Raw genomic sequence first — 25,073 nt, 5'->3', positions numbered from 1 at the left:
CAGTTGTTTAAACAGGTTATTGTGGTGAGTCTACAATGGTATAAACTGTTAATGAGATTCACTACAAGTTGAATCAAAGTGCTTCAGGTTAGAAGCCAAGATGATTCTGTTTTTTTTTCTGCATATGATTCAAGTAAATTGAAGATGAGGTCGTGAGAGAGAGTTGGAGCCATATGGAGCCGCATTATGTAGCACACAATGTAGCTAGAAGGGTGAGTGAAAACATGTAAAAGCTTTATAGCTTTGGGGAGTGTTTTTCTCATTAGAACTTAGGTTGATACAAAGAGTGTTCATAGGTGGTGTCACATTGACACTACTGAACTCTTTAAATGTGTGTGCTCCCATCTTCTTCTCTACTCTTTTCTCTAATCCCTCTGTGCTTTGTTTTTGGCTGCAACAAACAAAAAGCTTCTTGTTTTGACTTAAGCAACTTGATAGAGTTCTCCAGTGGAAGGGTTATTTTAGTTAAAGTTGTTAGTGAGTTCTTTTGATTAGGTTAATATCTATAATAGAATTAGTTTAATTTTGAGCAACTCATATCGAGTTGCTCTAGTGGAGATGGTCTTAGGTCAGTTACTCGGTTATGCCAAAAAATAAATATATGTTATTAGGTTGGCCTAAAACTTGAGTTTGTTTCTATGGCACACGTACTTGAAAAAAGCATGTGGTCCAATCTTGTTATAAATACAAATCTTTTTAAGCTATTTTTGTCTAATCCATCTTCAAAATTATGACAATTTTTAACAAACAAATAAATTTTCTGGGTCAAAAAATATTGTAACTCTTAAGGTGATAATGGCATGACATTCAATCAAAAATGTCGATTTGGTTATAAAGAGAATATTTCTAACAATTTCTCATTTATGTTTATGTTTAAGTATTTCTCATTTACTTTGAGCCATGAAAATCTTGTTTTGTGAAATCAAAGCCCAACATCTTTCGGGATGTGTATAGCAGGAAAAAAAACAAAGGTCCGTCAAACGTTTATTATTTGGGAATTCAGACTCCAATTATTATAGACGAGATTTAAAGAATACATATTTCCAAAAACCCTTTTTTTGTTAAAACAAAAATTTAGGGAATTGTTCTGTTCTATATTACTTTATTATAGAGGAAACAATATATATATAGGGATACAATATTAAAATTTAGGGTTTATACTAATGGGCCGATAATGATTATCCATACAACAATATAATCATTCATAACACTCTCCCTTGGATGACCATTATAAAAATGTAGTACCAAATGCGCATATGAAATGTTGACTCGTTAAAAACCTTGCTAGGAAAATCTAGTGGGAAAAACCAAGGTTAAGAGAAAAATAGTGCAGCGCGCTTTTACTTCCTCTTTTGAGTACATCACTTGAGATCTTCGAGATGATCGAACCAACATTGGAATCATAATATTCATTTTTAGGTGTTTATTTTTCGCGTGTTCTTTTATTTATCTCATTAAAAACCTTTCATAGAAAAAACCCAATGGGATAAAAACCATAATCTTTAGGTTATGTATTATGATCGTATATATCAATTTTCTGAATTGTTACAAACAACGCTTTTAGGTACAAACTCATATGATCATCATATATTCTCGTGGGTCATTGAACTTCAAGTCATTTGAACCCCTTTCATATAGAAGATCTATTTGAACTTTAAGCTCAAATATTCTTTTACATACAATCTTCCAAACAATCATATTATACATAGGAGTTATTCATAATCTCCTTGTAAAACTTTCTCTTTCAACTCTTCTTCTTAGTATGATACTACAACACCATTTTTCTATGTAAAATGATGTAAGCATCTTGAGATAACATCTCTTTCATCAGATGTCAAATCTGTAACCTCAAGAAATTTCATGAAATATATGATCTTATACAATATGATTTCTCCATCTTTCAGGAGTAATATTTCATCATTGATTATTTCTTTATATATTCCTTGGTATGTGAAATCTCTACCAGAGATAAGATGATAGCTTTCTTTTAATAAGAACCACTTGTAAGTGCAGAAGAGACACATACAATTTTTCTTTTAACGAGGTTCAACCAATGCCTACATCCTCAAACTTTCTTGTAAATATTTCTTGAACACAATAATAGTCAGTGTTCAATCTCGGCTTTACACAACTCTAAGATCTTCTCTTAGCTTGTTCCCGATCTATTTTCAACCCACTATGACCCTAATTTTAGAGCGGTGTATTGAACTTGATATTTTAGGAGATTTAGTGGGATTTTAATATTTCAAAATTTTGAGAGATTTGAGTATATTTTAAGAGATTTTTGGTTGTTTGTTAGAGATTAGGAAAGGAAAAATGATTTGTGATTTGCTGAGATTTTATAATTGTATTTTGGAGGATTCTAGGATAAGGAAAGCATCATTATTATATGTGATTTGTTCTCTTGTTCTTTTTTCTATTTCAATTAAAGTCTTGAAGGAGACAAGTGAACAAGCTAAGTGATCCCATCAACATGATCCAAACATATGATCAACTGTACCTATATATCTAGTCTAAATGTTGGCATCGTTGTCAAGATATCACTGGCATCATTTCAATTTCAAGAGAGCTTCCCTAATATTACTACACCAACTCGCACAAGTAATTCAAAATTGATTTTTTAATGTGACCTTAGCATTTGGAATCTCTCTTGGAAGCATGAAAACACAAGCATTCACGATCTCACTATCATCACTACTCATCTTCTCAAGCCAAGCTTTCATATTAGCACGGTAGCAACACCAACAATGATTATCGAATTCTAACTATCCGACTGAAACATGACCACGACGAGTCCCATTGGTCCATCATTCACAGATGTCACATAATTCAGATGAACCCGGGAACACCAACGCCTCGGCAATAAGCTTCCCATACACATCCTCACCCATACGACCAACAAAGTAAGTAGGATACGCCGCCTGGTTTGCGCCTTGTTGTCCGGCGATCGTTTTCCCTTCCTGACGATCGGCGTTTTCATATCCCACAGCCGCACGTGAGAGTCGACGAGAGAGAGAATGAATGTAAGTTGAAGACATGGAGATAAATTATGCACTTGGTTTCGTACTCTTTTTTTTTTCTTTTTTTTTTTTGTTTGAAATCCTTTAAAGTCTTATTTTTGAGGGTGTGATTTTATCACTCATATTTTTCAACTAAAAATGTTTGAAAAAGTCTCCTAGAATCACTTAAAATCCTTTAAAAAAAAATTATGATATTTTGAATAACAAAAGATTTTAAGTGAGATTTATAAATATTGATTCAATAATACATGTGAATGATTTTAAATGATTCCTATAAATTTCTAATTCAATAACAATGAATTTTAAGAATACTCTAAAATCTTGAAAAATATCCGCCAAATTTGATATTCACCGAATTCTCTAATTTATTTTTGCGTTAATTAGTTAATCAAGCTATTTCACAATGAAAATTCAAAACATTTGTCTTTTTTTTTGTTTCTCTACCATGTGTGAACTTTTCTTTTAGATTACATAAAGATTTTGTTTCTCCACCTTTCTGAATTATAGATCCTATCTTTACCACTTATTTTAATCAAGACTATGTTGTTTGACCGACAAAGTCAAAAAATTCTACATACATCTCTTATATGTTGTGGAGTTGGAACGGCACTATCCCATTCAGACATTATCGCATTCAGACTAGCTTTCTTAGTATCGTTCTCAGACTCCAGAAACCAACTCTACCATCATTGTGACTAACCCATTTGTTCTTGACCTTTGAGTAAGCTATCTCTTGTTTTCATCCATCGTTCTTTTCGGTTCATTATAAAATTTATATTTCATATATTTTTTCAATATACAAAATAATAATAAATATCTTTATAAAATCATATTAGAATCTAGTTTTAATAAGATAGATATGTTTCCATTTTTACTAATTATACAGTGATATGGAACAAACTGATTTTATTCATATTTTTTACGAACTGATTTACTTAAATAGTATCTCAAAAGTAAATGATATTAATTTAAATGACTTACTGATAACTGATGCAATATATGTGGTTTAGCATCAGTTGTAATGTAATTATTGATATGGTAATCGAATAATTTGACGGCTCAATATAACTAACACAATTTTATTTTAGTTTGCATCACTTCAAAAATATTTAATAGAAAATATAAATTTACATCACTTAATGTAATGATACAAATTAAATATCAATTAAATAAATGATACATAATTGATCTTAATAATAAAATAATGCTAATTAACACATATTCGATTCAAAATTAAATAAATACATGTATTTCATAATAATATCGGTTGCATATAGTTGATGCAATTCAATCTTAATTACATGTATCAAAACTCAAAATATTCAATATTAATACTTCAGGACCTAGATTGACACAAATATTATGTTAAAAGTCCAAAAAACCTTAACCTTTTAAAGTTTTGTTGGTTTGTTAATTTTAATTTGAATTAAATCCAAATTTATCTTTTTTTTAAAAAGAATTATTTGGCCTTTAAGAGTTTTCAGAACCAGAAAATACTTCAACATTGTTTTCTTCATTGTGGTCTATTTTGAGTGTTCGGTGTTGGAGATTAATATATCTACATCGGGTGGGTCTCTATGGGTCTGGGTTTGCGAGTCAAGTGGTTCTAAGTTTACGAGTATCTTTGTATTTTCCGTTGGTGACCAGAATTTCCAGCAGCATATTCGGCTCTGTTGGCATCTCTGACCGGTACTGTTCTTCTTCCAGCCGCAACTTCTTTCTTCCATTACTGTCAATTTAGACCATTGGTGAGTTTATTCTTAATTCCTAGGCTTAAAATTGTCATGCCAATTGTCAAACACTGATTTTCCTATTTTATCAATTTTATCGGGTTTTTTTTTGGAGAAATTATATTCCGTGAAAGCGATATTGTCTGAAATAAATTTTTATTGTTGAAGTCACATCGGATTTTTTGAGTTTCTTTGCAATTAGAAGTAAAAAAATGTCTAAAAGGGGATTTGAAGAAAAATTTCATAATCCTAATTACAATATTTATAATATCTTCAATTTACCCGTAGAATTAAACCCCAAAATGATTTTCAGATGGTATATATGTTCAGTTGGTATATATGTTCAGATGGTATTACTTAGAAAACCAAGAGTGGATGTCACCGTTTTTGACTCACGATTAAGCAATACTTTTTAGTGCTTTTGAAAACAAGGGATAAGTAATAACACTAAATTTTTTGACACTCTCTTAAACCTCAATTGCTTGTTTGCATATAAGTTTGCTGCTGTGTTTCCATGTTATATTATTTACCAAAGTATTGTTTTGTTTTTTTTAGGAATGACATTATCCAGTAAAGTCCCCAAATATCCTCCTCAGACTATATGAAAATGGGAAATCGCCTTTTCAGAATAGGATCATGAACCACAATTGGTTTTTTTGTAATCAAAAATAGGACCCTTGAAAGAAGGATTAGGCTCGGATGTGTGGGATTCTTTGGAGAAATCATACCTTGGAGTGTTTTTAAATCTTAATGAATTGGAATACACATGGTGCACAAAGTATGTTCATTACTTGCTCACGCATCAGCTTAGAGTCAACAACTTCCTTGAGGTTTGGTCGTTGATTGATGATAGGCCCATCATATTTTATTTAAATGAATTTACGTATATAACATGTTTGAACTGTGATCCATTTGACGTCTCAGAAAACTTCGATGGTGATCACCATGAGTTTTGGGCAAAAATGAAAATAGAAAACACACTGAAGGTCCGAAGTTTAATGAATTGCTAAAGGTGATTGATTTTTGCAAGACATGGACTACTGAGGAGAGGATTATGGTTGGTAGGTTATGTTTACTATCTGTTTGTGTACATGGTCTACATAGTGGATCTAGCATCCCGTTGGCATCCGCTAAAAAAGTGTTGGATCCGGTTGCTTTTGAGAAATATCTGTCGGGTCGAGTGGCGTTTACTAGTTTAGTTAATTTTGTCAAGATAGCTGACTTTGACAAATCATCATACACGATACAAGGATGTGTTCATGCTTTGTTGATTTGGTTATAAGAGAGTGTTCTAGGCATTGGAGAAGCTTATGGTTTGAGAAGGTTAGAAACCGCTGGTGTTCCACTACCGAATTGGCAATCTTCTCGGAAACGTATTAACTTTAAAGAATTCATGAAAAGGAGAAGAAAGAGCATGGACAGGTTATTTTAAAAGATTTTATTATTGCAACATTTTTATATTTTGTTGTTGTAGCATGTTTATAAGAGTCATATGTTGCAGTTTTATTTATAGTGTCACAACTTTGGTGGCAGTTTAAAATTGCATCTGGTTGTCAATGTTGCATCTGATTTTTTAATCCCATTTAAAGTACAAATACTTGTTGCCTTTTTTATTGTACGTCCGTGTTAGGCATATGCTTCCAGTTTCAAAGGATAACATGTATCCTACATGGTGCGACACTGATGACAACAATGATCCAGACCTAGAAAACCTAATTGAAGATATTTTTCATAATTGTTTAAGAGCCAATGCTTGGGAAGGATTGAAAACAGTCAATGTGAGGAAGAAGAAACGAAAAGTAAAAGATGTTGAAGATGGTGAGATTAGAAGGAAAAGAAGTTGAAAGAGGTTCACTCTTGTGATGAGGAAGGAGCAGAAGTTCAAGACATGAAGGAGAAGTTACGCAAATAACATATGAAGGTTAGATATTGTTTCATTTGCTGATTTGTGAACACAAATGTTAATGTTACTAGAAGTAAGTTTGTATGATTTTTTTTACATATAAACGCCTGCATGATGTTGTGGATTGCCAGAAAACCTTGTTGGATATTTGGAAGCTGTTGGAAAACTGAATGAGAATATTTCAGATGTAGCACATGAAACTAGGAAAACGGTTATAATGTAGCACATGGTTCCTGCAATGGCTATGTTTCAAAAACGGTTGATGCGTGATCCATGTTTGTAACCTATGCAACGCATAGCCTTCTTGAATCAAGATTTTATCACGAAGTTAGGAAAAGATTACAATCAGTTTGCTGATGAACCTAGGAATTTCTTGTTCAGGAAATCCTATCAAGAGAACTTCAACGGAACAGCTCCCATTGATTCAGTAAGAAACAAGAAGTGGTTCATTGATGTTGATCACTTATACGCTTGTCTTCTTGTCAATGACAATCATTGTGTGGCTCTGCATATTGACTTGCGGAGTAGGAAAATTAATGCTTATGATAGCATCCCCAGTTTGGTGATAGATTCAGACATGGTTAAATGTTGCATGCCTTTAAAACAAATGATCCCTGCAATGTTAAGTGCTTTTGTTCTTGAGGATATCTGAAAGAAAAAATTTGCGATGTTAGAGGTGAGAAGAGTGAAAAGAAATGTTCCATTGAATGAAAATCCATGAGATTGTGGAGTGTACGCTCTGACGTATATAAAATGTTTAACTCTTGGGAAAACATTCGACGGCCTTAGCGATAGAAACATACCATCCATTCGGACAAAACTAGCTGCAGAGATTTATGACGAAGTGGGAGAGCTAGTCTTACCAAAGGATCCTGATCCTTACTTTTGTGTTGGGAACATAGAAGTCCCTCACCTTATTGATGAGGGAGAATAGATTGTTTTCGTTTGATGTAATCATATAGTAGCTTTTTCATGTACTATCATTTTCTTCTTATGTACTAGTCTTTTTCATCTCGGAATTATGTACTAGTACTTTTGTTTTTTATTAATGAACTAGTTTTTTGTTGTGGATTTATGTTTGATTTATTCAAGTTATATATGTCATGTTATCAAGTACGACCTGTATATCCAGAAAACAAAGAATGCAAATATAATCTATACTATTAAATGGAGAGTACAAATCAGATATTTAAGAGAAAAAAATCATATCATATATCCATGTTACCAAACAGGTCCAATTGCCTACATAAAAAAATAAAAAATAAAATGAAAATAAAATAAAAATAAAATAAACTTCCCTAAAACAATGGTAACAATTATTAAATAAATAAATAAATAAATAAATGACTAATTTTTTTAATAATTGGTTATAATTTATAACGATAGATTCTTAGATTTCATATATATATATATATATATATATATTTGGATATGGGTATAAAGCATAAATAATTAATTTTGAATATATTAAGTTAAGGGCTAAAAGCTCGGATATTTAAGCGATCATATAGAAAGCTATCCGGATCAAGGATAACCCATTCGGATTTGGACTGGGAAAGACGCATATCCTAATTTTAATGCTTATTCTTTGGATTAGTTATCTAACAAAATTAAAAACAAAAAAAACGTCCGATTAGGAAATAATTAAACCATTACAAGCTACTTACCATGAAAATTGGAGTGAATAATCTTAGTTCATCATTCAAATAAAAATATTCTCGAATCCTATATAGTACATACCATAAAAAGTGGAACAGTAATATATTGTAGCTAAAATATAGTTACCTTATGAAATTAATACAATTAGAAATTGGAATCCTCTAAGTGGCATATTCTCCAAATATTCGAACATAATATTAATACCTAAACAAAATCATTTACAATCTTCTACAAATCAAATTTGTTATATCATGAGTTCCTAATCTTCCCTTAAATATTACTATCATTCATTTTGATTGAGCTAAAAAAATATTTTCCCTTAATCGTATATGTAACTTTTACTTACTTTCTAAGATCACCTCAACAATAAATTCGACGCCTACCTTCTTTATAAATACCAATCTTTACTCAACTTTGAGACTCATCAAGCAAATATATATTTTTACATCATTACTATCTTTATTCGACTCTACCAAAATGCTTCCTTTGTATTCCATAGATATGTCAAACGGTACAACACATCATGACATAGTTTAAGTGAGGGTTCTACAGTAAGAAAGGAAAAGCTGGTGGTCCAATGAGAATGGAAAAACATCGAAAGATTTGGCTTCACTTATGCAAGATTCTAGCCAACCAATCTCAGTTTATTTTTCTAATGACATGAACGACTTTATGTGGCCTTTTTTTGTATTTTTTGGTCATCATGCTCTTTATGTACCTGTAATTTAGAAATTTATAACTAATAGCACAATGAATTTTGGAAAAAGTAATGGAGAAGTGGTCATATATTGTTATTCTTATCTCTTTTTTTTCTAGCTCTAGCTTCTCTGTCATATCAGTTTTTTTGATTATGTACATAACAAAAACTGAAAACATTGATAATTGGACATGTCAAACAAAGGCAAATGAAAAAAACGATTAGTATAAGATACATGAAATCCTACCATCTACATTGTTTAACAATATTTGAGAGTACATGCTTAAAATTCTTACGTAACCCTCAATTGCAAAGTACATGTATAATCTTGGAATTCTGACCTTTGAATCATTAATGGAGTCTTATTACCATACTAAAGAGATAACTATATATACTAGCTCACTCATTCTAAACTCCTCTTTCTACAACTAAACAAGTCTTTAGGAATAACTATGCGATTCGAATTCAATTACAAAGAATTGTGGGTGGTGGATATATCACTTATTTCCCCATTTTTGTCCAATAACATTCTAAATTATTATCCATCTTGAAGCCTCTCAATATAACCAAAATTTTCGGGTGGGTGGATTTGAGTGCTAAAATATTTCAATCCGAAAAAAAATATTTAGCAAGGTAGAGTTTTATAAAGGGTAAGTTTGAATGAAATTTTTAGTATACTAGAATTTTTTTAATATAATAGAATTTTAACTTCTATTTGTGTGTTATATTTAGTTAAGTAGTATTTGGATCGTTCATTATTAGTATAAATAATAAAATACATAATAAGTAATTTATAAGATATTATCTGATTAAGAAACAATTTTGCTAGTAATTTAATTTTTTACAGAATTTAGTTAAATTACCTTAATTTGATATGTCTAATTCTCTAATATTTGTAGTGTTAACCAAATAATTAACTGAGAATTTAACCCGTATTTTGACATCGAATTAAACCTTATTTAACCAGATTCAAGATGTCAATTTAGGAATATGATGCTAAATGTAAAGATTTTATAAGCATAAACAAAAATTGATTTAGGAAAATAGAATTAATTTTGAAGAGATATATAATTAGTATAAGTTAGTATAAGTTTATCTACAAAAATAAATTTGTTTATAAACATAACCCGCACATACGAACCTAGTGAAAACTTAAGAAAAGACAATAGCTTTTAATATTAGTTTATTCAAGAAATATTGGCCACCAAAACAAAACAATAAATCTGTCATTATACGATTTTAAAAACAAATCTGTCATGACATAAATTAAATCTGTCATCATATGATTTTTAAAACAAATCTGTCATAACTTAAATAAAATCTGTCATAACTTAATTAAATCTGTAAACACTCTTAAAATCATTTTAGCAATTGTGTTTTTCTTTAATAAATCTGTTATTAAACCTCAGATTAAAAAAAAATACTGTCATAACATAAACCAAATCTGCCATAACATGAAACACCAATAATTCGACTGTGGGTTATTCCAGCATGTCTTTTTAATTAAAAATCTGCTACCATTGCGCAGAGTTTTAGTATAAAAATATTTTATCACTTAATGTCAATCTAGTAATTATTTTCTCGTCAACAAATCGGCCATGTGGCGACAAACTTATAGTCTCTTAAACAAAACTATAACGACTAATAAAAAAAATCTGTCATATAATATGAAAGTCTATGGTAACAACAACAATAAGTCTATCGTAGAAAAAAAATTTATCACTAAAATTAAATCTCTCGTAACGAACTACAAAAAAATTGTCAAATAAAATAAATCTGCCGTGGAAATCTGTCGTAAATAAGGAAATCTGCCACATATAAAAAATCTATGACAACCGAACGCCAGACTTTAAAAGAAAAAAAAAATGCAAAATTTCCTCTTCCTACCGAAAAAATATTGGAGGGATATTTTGGTATTTTTTTCCTATCAAAACGAAAATGGTATTTTAGAAAAAATAACTTAAATAACCATAATATTTTATGAGTTACTTAGGTAATAAACCCCATAATTTGGGTCAATCTAGCTTTTTCCCTTATAATATTTATAATGTTTAATTTGCAAATTTATAAAATGTATACAATCATTAGACTATTAGAGCATCCATAGTAAGAATATCTCCCCAAATTTTTAACTAATATTAAAATGAAAATAAAAAAAAAGGAGAAGAGAGGAAGGAGAATCGATTCTCATTTGGAAATTCACGAGAACTATTTGAGAGACTCCTTGTACACATGTCAATTTTTTTTTGGTTTTTCTAATTTTTAATTGAAAATCACGAATAAATTATATTAAAAATCTTAAAATAATATTCTTTAGGTCCTAATAGATTAATATTTTTACACTATCATACATATTAAGAAAAAGTTAAATTTTTATTTCTACATTAATTTATAATTAGTTTTTGATAGATAAAAAAACTATAAACCATTAGATAAATGCCATATGTGAAAAAAGTATAAAGTAGAAAAATTGTTTTAATTTTTAAATCTACTAAATCAATTTTTCAAAAACAAATATAAATCCTACAACATTAATCTATTAGAGACCGAAAGAATATTACTGAGAGCTCATACCGTCTCTAGTCCCTACCAATACTCTTGCTCTTAGACTGTGATTAAAAGTATGTGAAAGTAATTGAGTAATTTAATGAGGTTACTAGTTGTAGATTGCCAAATATTTTCATTAAAATGAGATTTAGTGTGTTAATATTATAAAAAGCTAAAAAATATTTTAATAAAAGTTAATTTTATGAATTTTTTTTCAAAGAAAAAGTCCAAAATCACTATTTAAAAGTAAATTTTAAAGCTAAATTTTTAAAAAAGTAGCCTTTAATTTTTTTAATATTTGTGTGGCTGAGGGTAAATGTCCTTTTTCTCCCTTATTAAGCACGGCACTGTTCGGCTAGTGTTATATGCAGTAGCATTATAAGACAAAAGATTTACAAGCCTCTTTGTAAAAGCTTTACGCCACATTGTTCTCTTTCTTTGACAAAAAACTCTGTGATCTTAAAATACTTATGGGTTCTTCATTTCTCCTTGGAACCGGTGTTACTGCTCTCGGTATACTAATTTATATTGGCAATAGGATATTCGCAGTAGACAAAAAAAGAAAGGAATTGGCTGCTTCTTTGTCTCCTTCATCTGGTCCACCTTCTGTGTCTCGTACATTGACACACCAAGTCTTCTTGAGCTTCCATGGAGTGGACGTCCGCAAAAACCTTCTCACTCATATTTTGGGGGAGTTTCAAAGAAAGGGTATCACACCATTCACTGAAATGAGATGGAGAGAGGAGTCTCTATTGGTTCTGAGCTTTTACGCGCTATAAAATATGACAGGATCACGATTGTCATATTCTCGAGGAACTATGCTTCTTCGAGTTGGTCTAAACGAATTGGTGGAGGTTATGAAGTGTATAGATGAGTTGGGTCAAAAAGTGATGACCATTTTCCATCAAGTTAAACCAGCTGATGTGAGTCATCATAGAGGAGATTTTGGCAAGGCCTTTAAAAAAACATGTGTTTGGAAATCAGAGGAGGTAAAGCGGCTATGGAGGAAAGCTTTGACCGATGCGGCAAATATACACGGGGACGGGGTGGAATCTGACAAATGGTAGTCGAGTATTACCTTTTCTAACCCATTCATAGTCATACTTTTCTGATATATATGCAACAATAATTACAATCCAAAGTATGTTCGTTTCTTTGTAATTGATCAATACTGTTCATTTTTAGGAAAAGTGAAGCGGATATGATCGCTACCATTGCCATAGATGTGTTGGGTGAGTTGCAAACAACACCCTCGAGGGATTTTGATGACTATGTTGGCCTTCAAGCTCATATGACAAGTATCTATTCATTGTTGTGCTTACACACGGATGATAGGAATTTGGGGTCCATCAGGTATTGGTAAGACTACCATCTCCAGAGTTTTACTTAACGAACTGTCGCTCCATCAGTTCAAACTAACTGCACGTATAGGGGATATCAAGAGACGACATTTGAATCGACATGATGTGTACGATGCGAAGATTGAGTTACAGAAGGAATTGTTTTGTAAACTACTCAAGCATGAAAGTATCGACATTTCCCATTTGGGTGTTACAAAAGAAAGGTTTAAGGACAAGAAAGTGCTCGTCATTCTTGATGATGTGAATGAGTTATGGCAACTACAGGCAACAGTGAATTGTCCTGGATGGTTTGGTAGTGGAAGTCGGATTATCATCACAACTGAAGATAAAAGAGTTTTGGAGAAACATGGGATCAAAGATGAAGATATTTACAAGGTGAATTATCCAAATAACGATGACGCTCTTCAAATATTCTGCATGTATGCCTTTGATCAGAAAGTACCCACATCATGGCTTTGAGCATCTTGCTGAGCAGGTTACGAAGCTTGCCAGCAATCTCCCTTTGGCACTACAGGTTATGGGCTCCCATTTTAAGCAAATGTCCAAGGAGGTGTGGAAAATGGGACTGGAAAATCTTAAGAAGAGTAGGCTTCACAAAGATATTATGGACATTTTGAAATTCAGCTACGATGCCTTAAATGTAGAAGAGAAAGATTTATTCAATGACATAGCCTGCTTTTTCAATGGTGAAATGATAAATAGAGTGGAAGAAATTATTGGGGATGGCTTCAGTCGAAGGCTTAGAGTTTTAGAGGAGAAATCTCTCATATATACATACGGCGGAATGGTGGAAATTCATACATTGCTAGCAAAATTGGTTAGGGAAGAGGTACACGGATGTACGGTAGTGGTGGATGCTCAGAGAATTTGCAATGCACTTGCCTACAATAAAGTAAGTTTTGACATATATATCCCATCCTAATGTTAATCACCACCATTAATTTCGTTAAGCTAATCAGCAGTTGCCTCTTCATTTCGTGTCTTCTTCTTTCAGGAGACTCTACCCATTAGAGGCATAAATTTAAATTTATCTGAGATCAGACACGAACTAGAAATAGACGAGACGACCTTCGAAAGGATGCTTAGTCTCGAATACTTAAAAATATACGATGAGGTTTCCGTTAAGACAAAGCTGCATTTACGGAAAGGTCTTAAGTTTCTACCCTACAAACTTAAATTGCTATATTGGGATAGATTTCCGATGAGAGCAATGCCTTCTAAGTTTCATCCTGAGGTTCTTGTTAAACTTGACATGAAGCAGAGTAAAATTGAGAAATTGTGGGAAGGAAACCCGGTAAGTCTTTGGTTTTGTTCTGAAAATTCATTGCAAATTTTTCGGTTTAAATAAATGTTTTCATTGTACGTGCGAGTTACTTCTTCGTTAATTGAAATGGTAATGTGTGCTTTGAGTAGTATTAAATCCACGTACAGTTTTTTCTTCCACATAACAGTTAACTAACAACAATTTATGTCTACTGCCTTTGTTTCAACTGTGCAGCCTCTTGGAAATCTCAAGGAGATCAATCTGGCGGGATCCATGAACCTAAAAGAAATTCCTAATCTGTCAAATGCCTCTAGTCTCAAGAGATTGGAGCTAGATTTTTGCGAAAGTCTTGTGGAGATCCCATCCTCTATTGGGAATGCCACTAATCTAAGCATAATGTATCTCACAGCTTGCTTGAGTTTGGTGAAGCTCCCATTTTCTATAGGGAAACTCCATAAGCTAGAGACATTGAGAATGATTGGATGCTCAAATCTCACGGCTTTTCCGACCAACATTAACTTGAACTCTCTGTCTGATCTTACTGTCACAGACTCACAATTGAAGAGGTTTCCTGAGATTTCCACAAACATTAGAAAAATTGTTCTTTGTGCTACAGAGATAGAAGAGGTTCCTTCATCAATCATGTATTGGTCCAGTCTTCAGAAGCTTGACATGCATCGTTGCTTTAGCCTCAAGGTGTTCCCACTTGTTCCTGATAGCATCGAAGAATTGGATTTGAGCTTTACCGGAATAGAAAAGTTCCTTTATCAACCATGCATTTGTCCCGTCTTCGGACGCTCGATATGAACTCTTGCAATAGCCTCAAAGTGTTCCCACCTGTTCCGGACAGCATTGAAGAATTGGATTTGAGCTTTACGGATATAGAAGAAGTTCCTCCGTCCATCCAGAATCTCTCACGTCTCACTAAGCTAGACATGGTGGGATCCAACCTAAAGGTACTTCCAACCAACATCAACATGGAATCTCTCTCTAAACTTGATCTTAGTCAATGCACAGGATTGCAAACGTTTCCGGATGAATAATCATCTGCTTCCGGAAGAAAGCGAAGAATTTCTTGGGAATCTGAGGGATACTGCAATTGAAGAAGTGCCTTCATACATTTGGTCTCGGTTCCGTCTTCTTGAACTGAACTTGAATGATTGCAAAAGCCTCAAGGTGTTCCCACCTTTCTCTAATAGCGTCCAAGGGTTGGAGTTGAGGTGCAAGGAACAATTCCCTCGATTATTACAACTTCACCTTAGTGGGTGCAAGAATCTCTTATCACTGCCCCAACTACCGGATTCTATCTCAATCCTTAACGCAGCTAACTGTGAGTCGCTCGAGAGAATACAAGGATCTTTTAAAAACCCGCAGATCAGTCTCAACTTTGCCAACTGTTTCAACCTGAGTCAAGAAGCTAGAGAACTCATCGAGATATCAGATTGTAAATTTAAGCTTTTACCTGGTGAAGAACTACCTGCACGTTTTGATCACCAATCAAAAGGGTATTTCCTAACAGTCAAATTGGATCAGAGACCTCTTCCTTTGTTCTTGAGATTTAAGGCTTGTTTGTTGCTGCTTCATGGCTGCTTTTATGACGAAAAATTTTCGTACGATTCTGATGTCGATTTCTTCACGGGTGCCAAAGCGTTTTCCTGTCGCGTCTTGTACATTCAGAATGACAACGTTATTGGATCTGAATTATGCAAGTACGATCTACCAGCTCTGCTTGGATCTAAGGAGCATCTTTATTTCTGCGAATCTTCCATCCCTCTAAACTTTCCTGAAACAGATCATGTGAATCATATCGAGCTTGAGTTTCAGTTCAAGGTCACTGGTAAGTACTGGAAAATACAACGCTGTGGTGTTTATGATGACAAATCTGCAGTTTCACGATAGGAGAAAACTTACATGCACAGACGAAGAGAAGAAGATGCAATCTCAGGTAAGCTTTGCATAAGAATCTCAAAAGTCAAAATTATGATTTATTTCTCTATATATAACAGTACGTTTTCAACATTCCCACATGATACTGGGGCTTTTCTCGTTTTCTCTAACGTTAATTTGGACCCTAACAATGTTTGTGATTTACCCAATTCAGGCTTCCGGATGACCAAATGTATAATGATGAAGAAGACTACACAAGAGTGTCATTTAGTGCCTAAGAAGACTAGAATCTTACCCCGCGGGTACTTGAATCTTATACGACTTCTGAAGTAATTTCAATGATTTCGATTGTTATATACGTCAATTGTCAGGTTTATGGCTTTATTCACTGATGTAGGATGCGATGGTTCACACCTGGAGCGTCAAGATGTGGTCAAGAAAAGTCAGGATAAGAAGAAACATGACCAAGCACGTGTGATTAAGGATGACGAAGTAACGGAGGGAATCAGGTGGTTAACGGAAAAGGAATAAGTTTGTTGGCACTGTTTGTCGGCTGTGTGTCACTTGTTAGCTCACATTTTTCATTTTATGCTTATCTGAATTTGTAATCGTTTTCTCTAGAACTTTCTAGATCTCGTTCCTCATCGCTAACATTCACTTATTCCAGTCTAAATGGTGTGGCTGATGTGTAAAATACTTTGCGATGGTTGTTCAAATCTGTTATGGGTCGATTAAACACATCAAGAACGGATGGGAACGTACATATATATATACACTAGAAATAGGCATATTTAATTTTATTTATTATTAATTATGATTTATCTTAAATTTAGAAATATATTTTTTTAATATGAAAATTTTATTTTTAAAATCTTTAGTTGAAATGTTTAATGTTTGGATGCAAAATAAAATAAACAAAACATATCGGAATTTTTTGATTGTAATAATTAAATCTCTCAAAGTTTTGTTGTTTTGGGTTTTATTGTTTTGTGATAAATTGTTAGGTTTTTAGTGCATCTCTAACCCCATTTTATTTTAAAGTCAATACTCTTTTATAGTGTAATATTTACTCTAACTCTACTCTATATCTTACTCTAAAATAGAGTAAATGATAGTAATAATCTATAGGCAATTTTACTTTTTTACAGTAACTCTATTTTAGAGTATAAAATAGATTGATAATTGAGAAAAATTATGCTCTATTTTACAGTAAAAAAAAAGATATATATATTGGAAATAATCTTAGCACACATGAGGTTTGTGTAGAGACCATATATCAGACATTTTCAAAACGATTGAAAATATGATTTGATCATGGATGGAGCTAAGGAAGAGGAGCTTGTAGCTGAGCTTGAACCTGAGGAACTTGTAGCTGAGCATGAACTCGAGGAGCTTGTAGCGGAGGAACCATTGCTTATACTTGAAGGACCAATGACTAGAGCAAAAGCTAAGAAGCTAAGAAGCTAAGGAATGCACTAAATGGGCTTATTCAAAAGCTTATGGCCAAAGAGAGCATGGAAAAAACTATTGAGGATGATACCTATCAAGAGAACTTGTAGCTGAGCATGAACCCGAGGAACTTGTAGCGGAGGAACCATTGCTTATACCTGAAGGACCAATGACTAGAGCAAAAGCTAAGAAGCTAAGGAATGCACTAAATGAGCTTATTCAAAAGCTTATGGCCAAAGAGAGCATGAGAAAAACTATTGGGGATGATACCTATCAAGTCCAGCCTACTTTGAGCCTAATTCAAGTCCAAGAAAGCCCAAAATTATCACTTTATTTTGTGGTCAAAGAGAGATAACGAAAATGGAGTTCAAATCACCTTTGGAAGGACACCTTGGGAAGGAAAACTTCTAAGTGTTAGGTCTCCATTCAACTATCTATATTCATTGTCTTTTAGTTTCAAGAATAATCAATACTTGGCTTCGTTACCAAGTTTCTTATCCCTAAATAAACTCATGTAATCTCATTTGAGAATAATCAATCAATTTCCTTTTCATTTTATGAGTCTATCTTTTTTTTCTTTGTCTAGAACACTTTCTTGTTTCTTGGTGTGTAATATCCAAAAAACACCTAGTCTTGCTAGACTAGTGTGTCATATCTAGCAGCGATTGGAGTTAGGAATATCATCAGCAGCCTTCCGCAACTGTTGTGCGACCCCTCAATCCATCAAATATCCCTTGTTGCACCTTGCACCTTGGCGAGTTTCTATCCTTTCTAATTCGGCTGAGTGATCCTCGAATTTGTGTGTATCAAGTGGTATCAAAGCCACTCAACCTGTACTTGCATGTTCATCTTCTCATCTTCCATTTCTAAATACTTATTCTTCTTTCTATCTTAAATTTGGGTCATCTCCTTACCTAGGCCATTTCTATTTTCAAAAAAAGAAAAAAAAAGCAAAAAAAAAATCCTAATTAAAAAAAGAAAAGATTTGCAGTTGGCTTAGGAGAAATCCAGCCTTAGAGTGATTAAAACAGATTTCACAAATTCCTCTTGTATTTCTATCTTCCTTCTTCCCTTGTTGCTTGGGAATTCCATTGGGTTGCTNGAGAATACAAGGATCTTTTAAAAACCCGCAGATCAGTCTCAACTTTGCCAACTGTTTCAACCTGAGTCAAGAAGCTAGAGAACTCATCGAGATATCAGATTGTAAATTTAAGCTTTTACCTGGTGAAGAACTACCTGCACGTTTTGATCACCAATCAAAAGGGTATTTCCTAACAGTCAAATTGGATCAGAGACCTCTTCCTTTGTTCTTGAGATTTAAGGCTTGTTTGTTGCTGCTTCATGGCTGCTTTTATGACGAAAAATTTTCGTACGATTCTGATGTCGATTTCTTCACGGGTGCCAAAGCGTTTTCCTGTCGCGTCTTGTACATTCAGAATGACAACGTTATTGGATCTGAATTATGCAAGTACGATCTACCAGCTCTGCTTGGATCTAAGGAGCATCTTTATTTCTGCGAATCTTCCATCCCTCTAAACTTTCCTGAAACAGATCATGTGAATCATATCGAGCTTGAGTTTCAGTTCAAGGTCACTGGTAAGTACTGGAAAATACAACGCTGTGGTGTTTATGATGACAAATCTGCAGTTTCACGATAGGAGAAAACTTACATGCACAGACGAAGAGAAGAAGATGCAATCTCAGGTAAGCTTTGCATAAGAATCTCAAAAGTCAAAATTATGATTTATTTCTCTATATATAACAGTACGTTTTCAACATTCCCACATGATACTGGGGCTTTTCTCGTTTTCTCTAACGTTAATTTGGACCCTAACAATGTTTGTGATTTACCCAATTCAGGCTTCCGGATGACCAAATGTATAATGATGAAGAAGACTACACAAGAGTGTCATTTAGTGCCTAAGAAGACTAGAATCTTACCCCGCGGGTACTTGAATCTTATACGACTTCTGAAGTAATTTCAATGATTTCGATTGTTATATACGTCAATTGTCAGGTTTATGGCTTTATTCACTGATGTAGGATGCGATGGTTCACACCTGGAGCGTCAAGATGTGGTCAAGAAAAGTCAGGATAAGAAGAAACATGACCAAGCACGTGTGATTAAGGATGACGAAGTAACGGAGGGAATCAGGTGGTTAACGGAAAAGGAATAAGTTTGTTGGCACTGTTTGTCGGCTGTGTGTCACTTGTTAGCTCACATTTTTCATTTTATGCTTATCTGAATTTGTAATCGTTTTCTCTAGAACTTTCTAGATCTCGTTCCTCATCGCTAACATTCACTTATTCCAGTCTAAATGGTGTGGCTGATGTGTAAAATACTTTGCGATGGTTGTTCAAATCTGTTATGGGTCGATTAAACACATCAAGAACGGATGGGAACGTACATATATATATACACTAGAAATAGGCATATTTAATTTTATTTATTATTAATTATGATTTATCTTAAATTTAGAAATATATTTTTTTAATATGAAAATTTTATTTTTAAAATCTTTAGTTGAAATGTTTAATGTTTGGATGCAAAATAAAATAAACAAAACATATCGGAATTTTTTGATTGTAATAATTAAATCTCTCAAAGTTTTGTTGTTTTGGGTTTTATTGTTTTGTGATAAATTGTTAGGTTTTTAGTGCATCTCTAACCCCATTTTATTTTAAAGTCAATACTCTTTTATAGTGTAATATTTACTCTAACTCTACTCTATATCTTACTCTAAAATAGAGTAAATGATAGTAATAATCTATAGGCAATTTTACTTTTTTACAGTAACTCTATTTTAGAGTATAAAATAGATTGATAATTGAGAAAAATTATGCTCTATTTTACAGTAAAAAAAAAGATATATATATTGGAAATAATCTTAGCACACATGAGGTTTGTGTAGAGACCATATATCAGACATTTTCAAAACGATTGAAAATATGATTTGATCATGGATGGAGCTAAGGAAGAGGAGCTTGTAGCTGAGCTTGAACCTGAGGAACTTGTAGCTGAGCATGAACTCGAGGAGCTTGTAGCGGAGGAACCATTGCTTATACTTGAAGGACCAATGACTAGAGCAAAAGCTAAGAAGCTAAGAAGCTAAGGAATGCACTAAATGGGCTTATTCAAAAGCTTATGGCCAAAGAGAGCATGGAAAAAACTATTGAGGATGATACCTATCAAGAGAACTTGTAGCTGAGCATGAACCCGAGGAACTTGTAGCGGAGGAACCATTGCTTATACCTGAAGGACCAATGACTAGAGCAAAAGCTAAGAAGCTAAGGAATGCACTAAATGAGCTTATTCAAAAGCTTATGGCCAAAGAGAGCATGAGAAAAACTATTGGGGATGATACCTATCAAGTCCAGCCTACTTTGAGCCTAATTCAAGTCCAAGAAAGCCCAAAATTATCACTTTATTTTGTGGTCAAAGAGAGATAACGAAAATGGAGTTCAAATCACCTTTGGAAGGACACCTTGGGAAGGAAAACTTCTAAGTGTTAGGTCTCCATTCAACTATCTATATTCATTGTCTTTTAGTTTCAAGAATAATCAATACTTGGCTTCGTTACCAAGTTTCTTATCCCTAAATAAACTCATGTAATCTCATTTGAGAATAATCAATCAATTTCCTTTTCATTTTATGAGTCTATCTTTTTTTTCTTTGTCTAGAACACTTTCTTGTTTCTTGGTGTGTAATATCCAAAAAACACCTAGTCTTGCTAGACTAGTGTGTCATATCTAGCAGCGATTGGAGTTAGGAATATCATCAGCAGCCTTCCGCAACTGTTGTGCGACCCCTCAATCCATCAAATATCCCTTGTTGCACCTTGCACCTTGGCGAGTTTCTATCCTTTCTAATTCGGCTGAGTGATCCTCGAATTTGTGTGTATCAAGTGGTATCAAAGCCACTCAACCTGTACTTGCATGTTCATCTTCTCATCTTCCATTTCTAAATACTTATTCTTCTTTCTATCTTAAATTTGGGTCATCTCCTTACCTAGGCCATTTCTATTTTCAAAAAAAGAAAAAAAAAGCAAAAAAAAAATCCTAATTAAAAAAAGAAAAGATTTGCAGTTGGCTTAGGAGAAATCCAGCCTTAGAGTGATTAAAACAGATTTCACAAATTCCTCTTGTATTTCTATCTTCCTTCTTCCCTTGTTGCTTGGGAATTCCATTGGGTTGCTTGGATTTGTTCTCTTAGAACTTAGGGAGAAAGCTCTTAAGTGACCTACCAAAACGAGAGAAACACTTGAGTGTGTGAGGATTTTTTATCTACTAACTTTTGGTGTTAAGTTTTCAAGAAACCATGGAAATTGATGGAGAAAGAGATCGGCCAGGAAATTCTGTCGCCGGGATATCTAACTTGCAAATGAGGGCATTGAATGACACTATACCTTATGAATACAGGTCTAGAAGAACTACACCAGAGGCTCGACGAGTTTCAGAACAGCCAACAAACCCGTTCTAGACCCGCAGCCAGGAGAGAACGNTGCAAGTACGATCTACCAGCTCTGCTTGGATCTAAGGAGCATCTTTATTTCTGCGAATCTTCCATCCCTCTAAACTTTCCTGAAACAGATCATGTGAATCATATCGAGCTTGAGTTTCAGTTCAAGGTCACTGGTAAGTACTGGAAAATACAACGCTGTGGTGTTTGTGATGACAAATCTGCAGTTTCACGATAGGAGAAAACTTACATGCACAGACGAAGAGAAGAAGATGCAATCTCAGGTAAGCTTTGCATAAGAATCTCAAAAGTCAAAATTATGATTTATTTCTCTATATATAACAGTACGTTTTCAACATTCCCACATGATACTGGGGCTTTTCTCGTTTTCTCTAACGTTAATTTGGACCCTAACAATGTTTGTGATTTACCCAATTCAGGCTTCCGGATGACCAAATGTATAATGATGAAGAAGACTACACAAGAGTGTCATTTAGTGCCTAAGAAGACTAGAATCTTACCCCGCGGGTACTTGAATCTTATACGACTTCTGAAGTAATTTCAATGATTTCGATTGTTATATACGTCAATTGTCAGGTTTATGGCTTTATTCACTGATGTAGGATGCGATGGTTCACACCTGGAGCGTCAAGATGTGGTCAAGAAAAGTCAGGATAAGAAGAAACATGACCAAGCACGTGTGATTAAGGATGACGAAGTAACGGAGGGAATCAGGTGGTTAACGGAAAAGGAATAAGTTTGTTGGCACTGTTTGTCGGCTGTGTGTCACTTGTTAGCTCACATTTTTCATTTTATGCTTATCTGAATTTGTAATCGTTTTCTCTAGAACTTTCTAGATCTCGTTCCTCATCGCTAACATTCACTTATTCCAGTCTAAATGGTGTGGCTGATGTGTAAAATACTTTGCGATGGTTGTTCAAATCTGTTATGGGTCGATTAAACACATCAAGAACGGATGGGAACGTACATATATATATACACTAGAAATAGGCATATTTAATTTTATTTATTATTAATTATGATTTATCTTAAATTTAGAAATATATTTTTTTAATATGAAAATTTTATTTTTAAAATCTTTAGTTGAAATGTTTAATGTTTGGATGCAAAATAAAATAAACAAAACATATCGGAATTTTTTGATTGTAATAATTAAATCTCTCAAAGTTTTGTTGTTTTGGGTTTTATTGTTTTGTGATAAATTGTTAGGTTTTTAGTGCATCTCTAACCCCATTTTATTTTAAAGTCAATACTCTTTTATAGTGTAATATTTACTCTAACTCTACTCTATATCTTACTCTAAAATAGAGTAAATGATAGTAATAATCTATAGGCAATTTTACTTTTTTACAGTAACTCTATTTTAGAGTATAAAATAGATTGATAATTGAGAAAAATTATGCTCTATTTTACAGTAAAAAAAAAGATATATATATTGGAAATAATCTTAGCACACATGAGGTTTGTGTAGAGACCATATATCAGACATTTTCAAAACGATTGAAAATATGATTTGATCATGGATGGAGCTAAGGAAGAGGAGCTTGTAGCTGAGCTTGAACCTGAGGAACTTGTAGCTGAGCATGAACTCGAGGAGCTTGTAGCGGAGGAACCATTGCTTATACTTGAAGGACCAATGACTAGAGCAAAAGCTAAGAAGCTAAGAAGCTAAGGAATGCACTAAATGGGCTTATTCAAAAGCTTATGGCCAAAGAGAGCATGGAAAAAACTATTGAGGATGATACCTATCAAGAGAACTTGTAGCTGAGCATGAACCCGAGGAACTTGTAGCGGAGGAACCATTGCTTATACCTGAAGGACCAATGACTAGAGCAAAAGCTAAGAAGCTAAGGAATGCACTAAATGAGCTTATTCAAAAGCTTATGGCCAAAGAGAGCATGAGAAAAACTATTGGGGATGATACCTATCAAGTCCAGCCTACTTTGAGCCTAATTCAAGTCCAAGAAAGCCCAAAATTATCACTTTATTTTGTGGTCAAAGAGAGATAACGAAAATGGAGTTCAAATCACCTTTGGAAGGACACCTTGGGAAGGAAAACTTCTAAGTGTTAGGTCTCCATTCAACTATCTATATTCATTGTCTTTTAGTTTCAAGAATAATCAATACTTGGCTTCGTTACCAAGTTTCTTATCCCTAAATAAACTCATGTAATCTCATTTGAGAATAATCAATCAATTTCCTTTTCATTTTATGAGTCTATCTTTTTTTTCTTTGTCTAGAACACTTTCTTGTTTCTTGGTGTGTAATATCCAAAAAACACCTAGTCTTGCTAGACTAGTGTGTCATATCTAGCAGCGATTGGAGTTAGGAATATCATCAGCAGCCTTCCGCAACTGTTGTGCGACCCCTCAATCCATCAAATATCCCTTGTTGCACCTTGCACCTTGGCGAGTTTCTATCCTTTCTAATTCGGCTGAGTGATCCTCGAATTTGTGTGTATCAAGTGGTATCAAAGCCACTCAACCTGTACTTGCATGTTCATCTTCTCATCTTCCATTTCTAAATACTTATTCTTCTTTCTATCTTAAATTTGGGTCATCTCCTTACCTAGGCCATTTCTATTTTCAAAAAAAGAAAAAAAAAGCAAAAAAAAAATCCTAATTAAAAAAAGAAAAGATTTGCAGTTGGCTTAGGAGAAATCCAGCCTTAGAGTGATTAAAACAGATTTCACAAATTCCTCTTGTATTTCTATCTTCCTTCTTCCCTTGTTGCTTGGGAATTCCATTGGGTTGCTTGGATTTGTTCTCTTAGAACTTAGGGAGAAAGCTCTTAAGTGACCTACCAAAACGAGAGAAACACTTGAGTGTGTGAGGATTTTTTATCTACTAACTTTTGGTGTTAAGTTTTCAAGAAACCATGGAAATTGATGGAGAAAGAGATCGGCCAGGAAATTCTGTCGCCGGGATATCTAACTTGCAAATGAGGGCATTGAATGACACTATACCTTATGAATACAGGTCTAGAAGAACTACACCAGAGGCTCGACGAGTTTCAGAACAGCCAACAAACCCGTTCTAGACCCGCAGCCAGGAGAGAACGTTCAAGGAGGACTTAC

The 25,073-nt window shown here is 33.6% G+C and overlaps 1 protein-coding gene and 5 long non-coding RNA genes across 10 annotated transcripts in view; all 6 read left to right on the top strand.

Annotated features, from left to right (window-relative positions):
- Positions 1-411, top strand: part of LOC104750498 — a 1,662-nt gene extending 1,251 nt beyond the window's left edge. Inside the window, exon 4 of one of the 2 annotated variants that reach the window (XR_761640.2) lies at positions 4-411. This is a non-coding gene — a long non-coding RNA (uncharacterized LOC104750498). The remainder of the gene's footprint in view (positions 1-3) is intronic. The other variant, XR_761641.2, reaches the window with a different exon arrangement.
- Positions 4,523-7,670, top strand: LOC104750497. 4 transcript variants are annotated; one of them, XR_761638.2, is made up of 4 exons: positions 4,523-4,768; positions 5,306-6,172; positions 6,381-6,671; positions 7,035-7,670. It is a non-coding gene; the product is annotated as an uncharacterized LOC104750497 (long non-coding RNA). The 4 variants fall into 4 exon arrangements; XR_761637.2 differs by having other exon boundaries at positions 6,785-7,670; XR_761639.1 differs by lacking the exon at positions 7,035-7,670 and having other exon boundaries at positions 5,306-5,580; positions 5,675-6,172; positions 6,381-6,837.
- LOC104753646 (disease resistance protein TAO1-like) lies at positions 12,885-15,998 on the top strand. Its single transcript, XM_010475868.2, has 7 exons — positions 12,885-13,292; positions 13,393-13,809; positions 13,912-14,211; positions 14,416-14,939; positions 15,002-15,137; positions 15,199-15,890; positions 15,974-15,998. The coding sequence occupies exons 1-7, from the start codon at positions 12,885-12,887 to the stop codon at positions 15,996-15,998; spliced, it is 2,502 nt and encodes an 833-aa protein (XP_010474170.2).
- On the top strand, positions 16,072-16,482 carry LOC104750496. Its single transcript, XR_761635.1, has 3 exons — positions 16,072-16,126; positions 16,283-16,370; positions 16,466-16,482. It is a non-coding gene; the product is annotated as an uncharacterized LOC104750496 (long non-coding RNA).
- On the top strand, positions 19,167-19,577 carry LOC104750495. The gene is made up of 3 exons (XR_761634.1): positions 19,167-19,221; positions 19,378-19,465; positions 19,561-19,577. It is a non-coding gene; the product is annotated as an uncharacterized LOC104750495 (long non-coding RNA).
- On the top strand, positions 22,206-22,616 carry LOC104750494. Its single transcript, XR_761633.1, has 3 exons — positions 22,206-22,260; positions 22,417-22,504; positions 22,600-22,616. It is a non-coding gene; the product is annotated as an uncharacterized LOC104750494 (long non-coding RNA).

This window comes from Camelina sativa, chromosome 16, assembly GCF_000633955.1.
Source record: "Camelina sativa cultivar DH55 chromosome 16, Cs, whole genome shotgun sequence".
Classification (NCBI taxonomy): Eukaryota; Viridiplantae; Streptophyta; class Magnoliopsida; order Brassicales; family Brassicaceae; genus Camelina; species Camelina sativa.
Note: the sequence above shows the minus strand (reverse complement) of the source record. Positions and strands in the feature narration are given on the sequence as shown.

Excerpts from the sequence above, each read along its gene's own strand:
- LOC104753646 (XM_010475868.2), top strand. The coding sequence starts at position 12,885 with ATGATAGGAATTTGGGGTCCATCAGGTATTGGTAAGACTACCATCTCC. Across the intron at positions 13,810-13,911 it reads ATGCACTTGCCTACAATAAA|GAGACTCTACCCATTAGAGG; the intron begins GTAAGTTTTGAC and ends TTCTTCTTTCAG. Across the intron at positions 15,891-15,973 it reads ATTGGATCTGAATTATGCAA|ATCATGTGAATCATATCGAG; the intron begins GTACGATCTACC and ends TTCCTGAAACAG.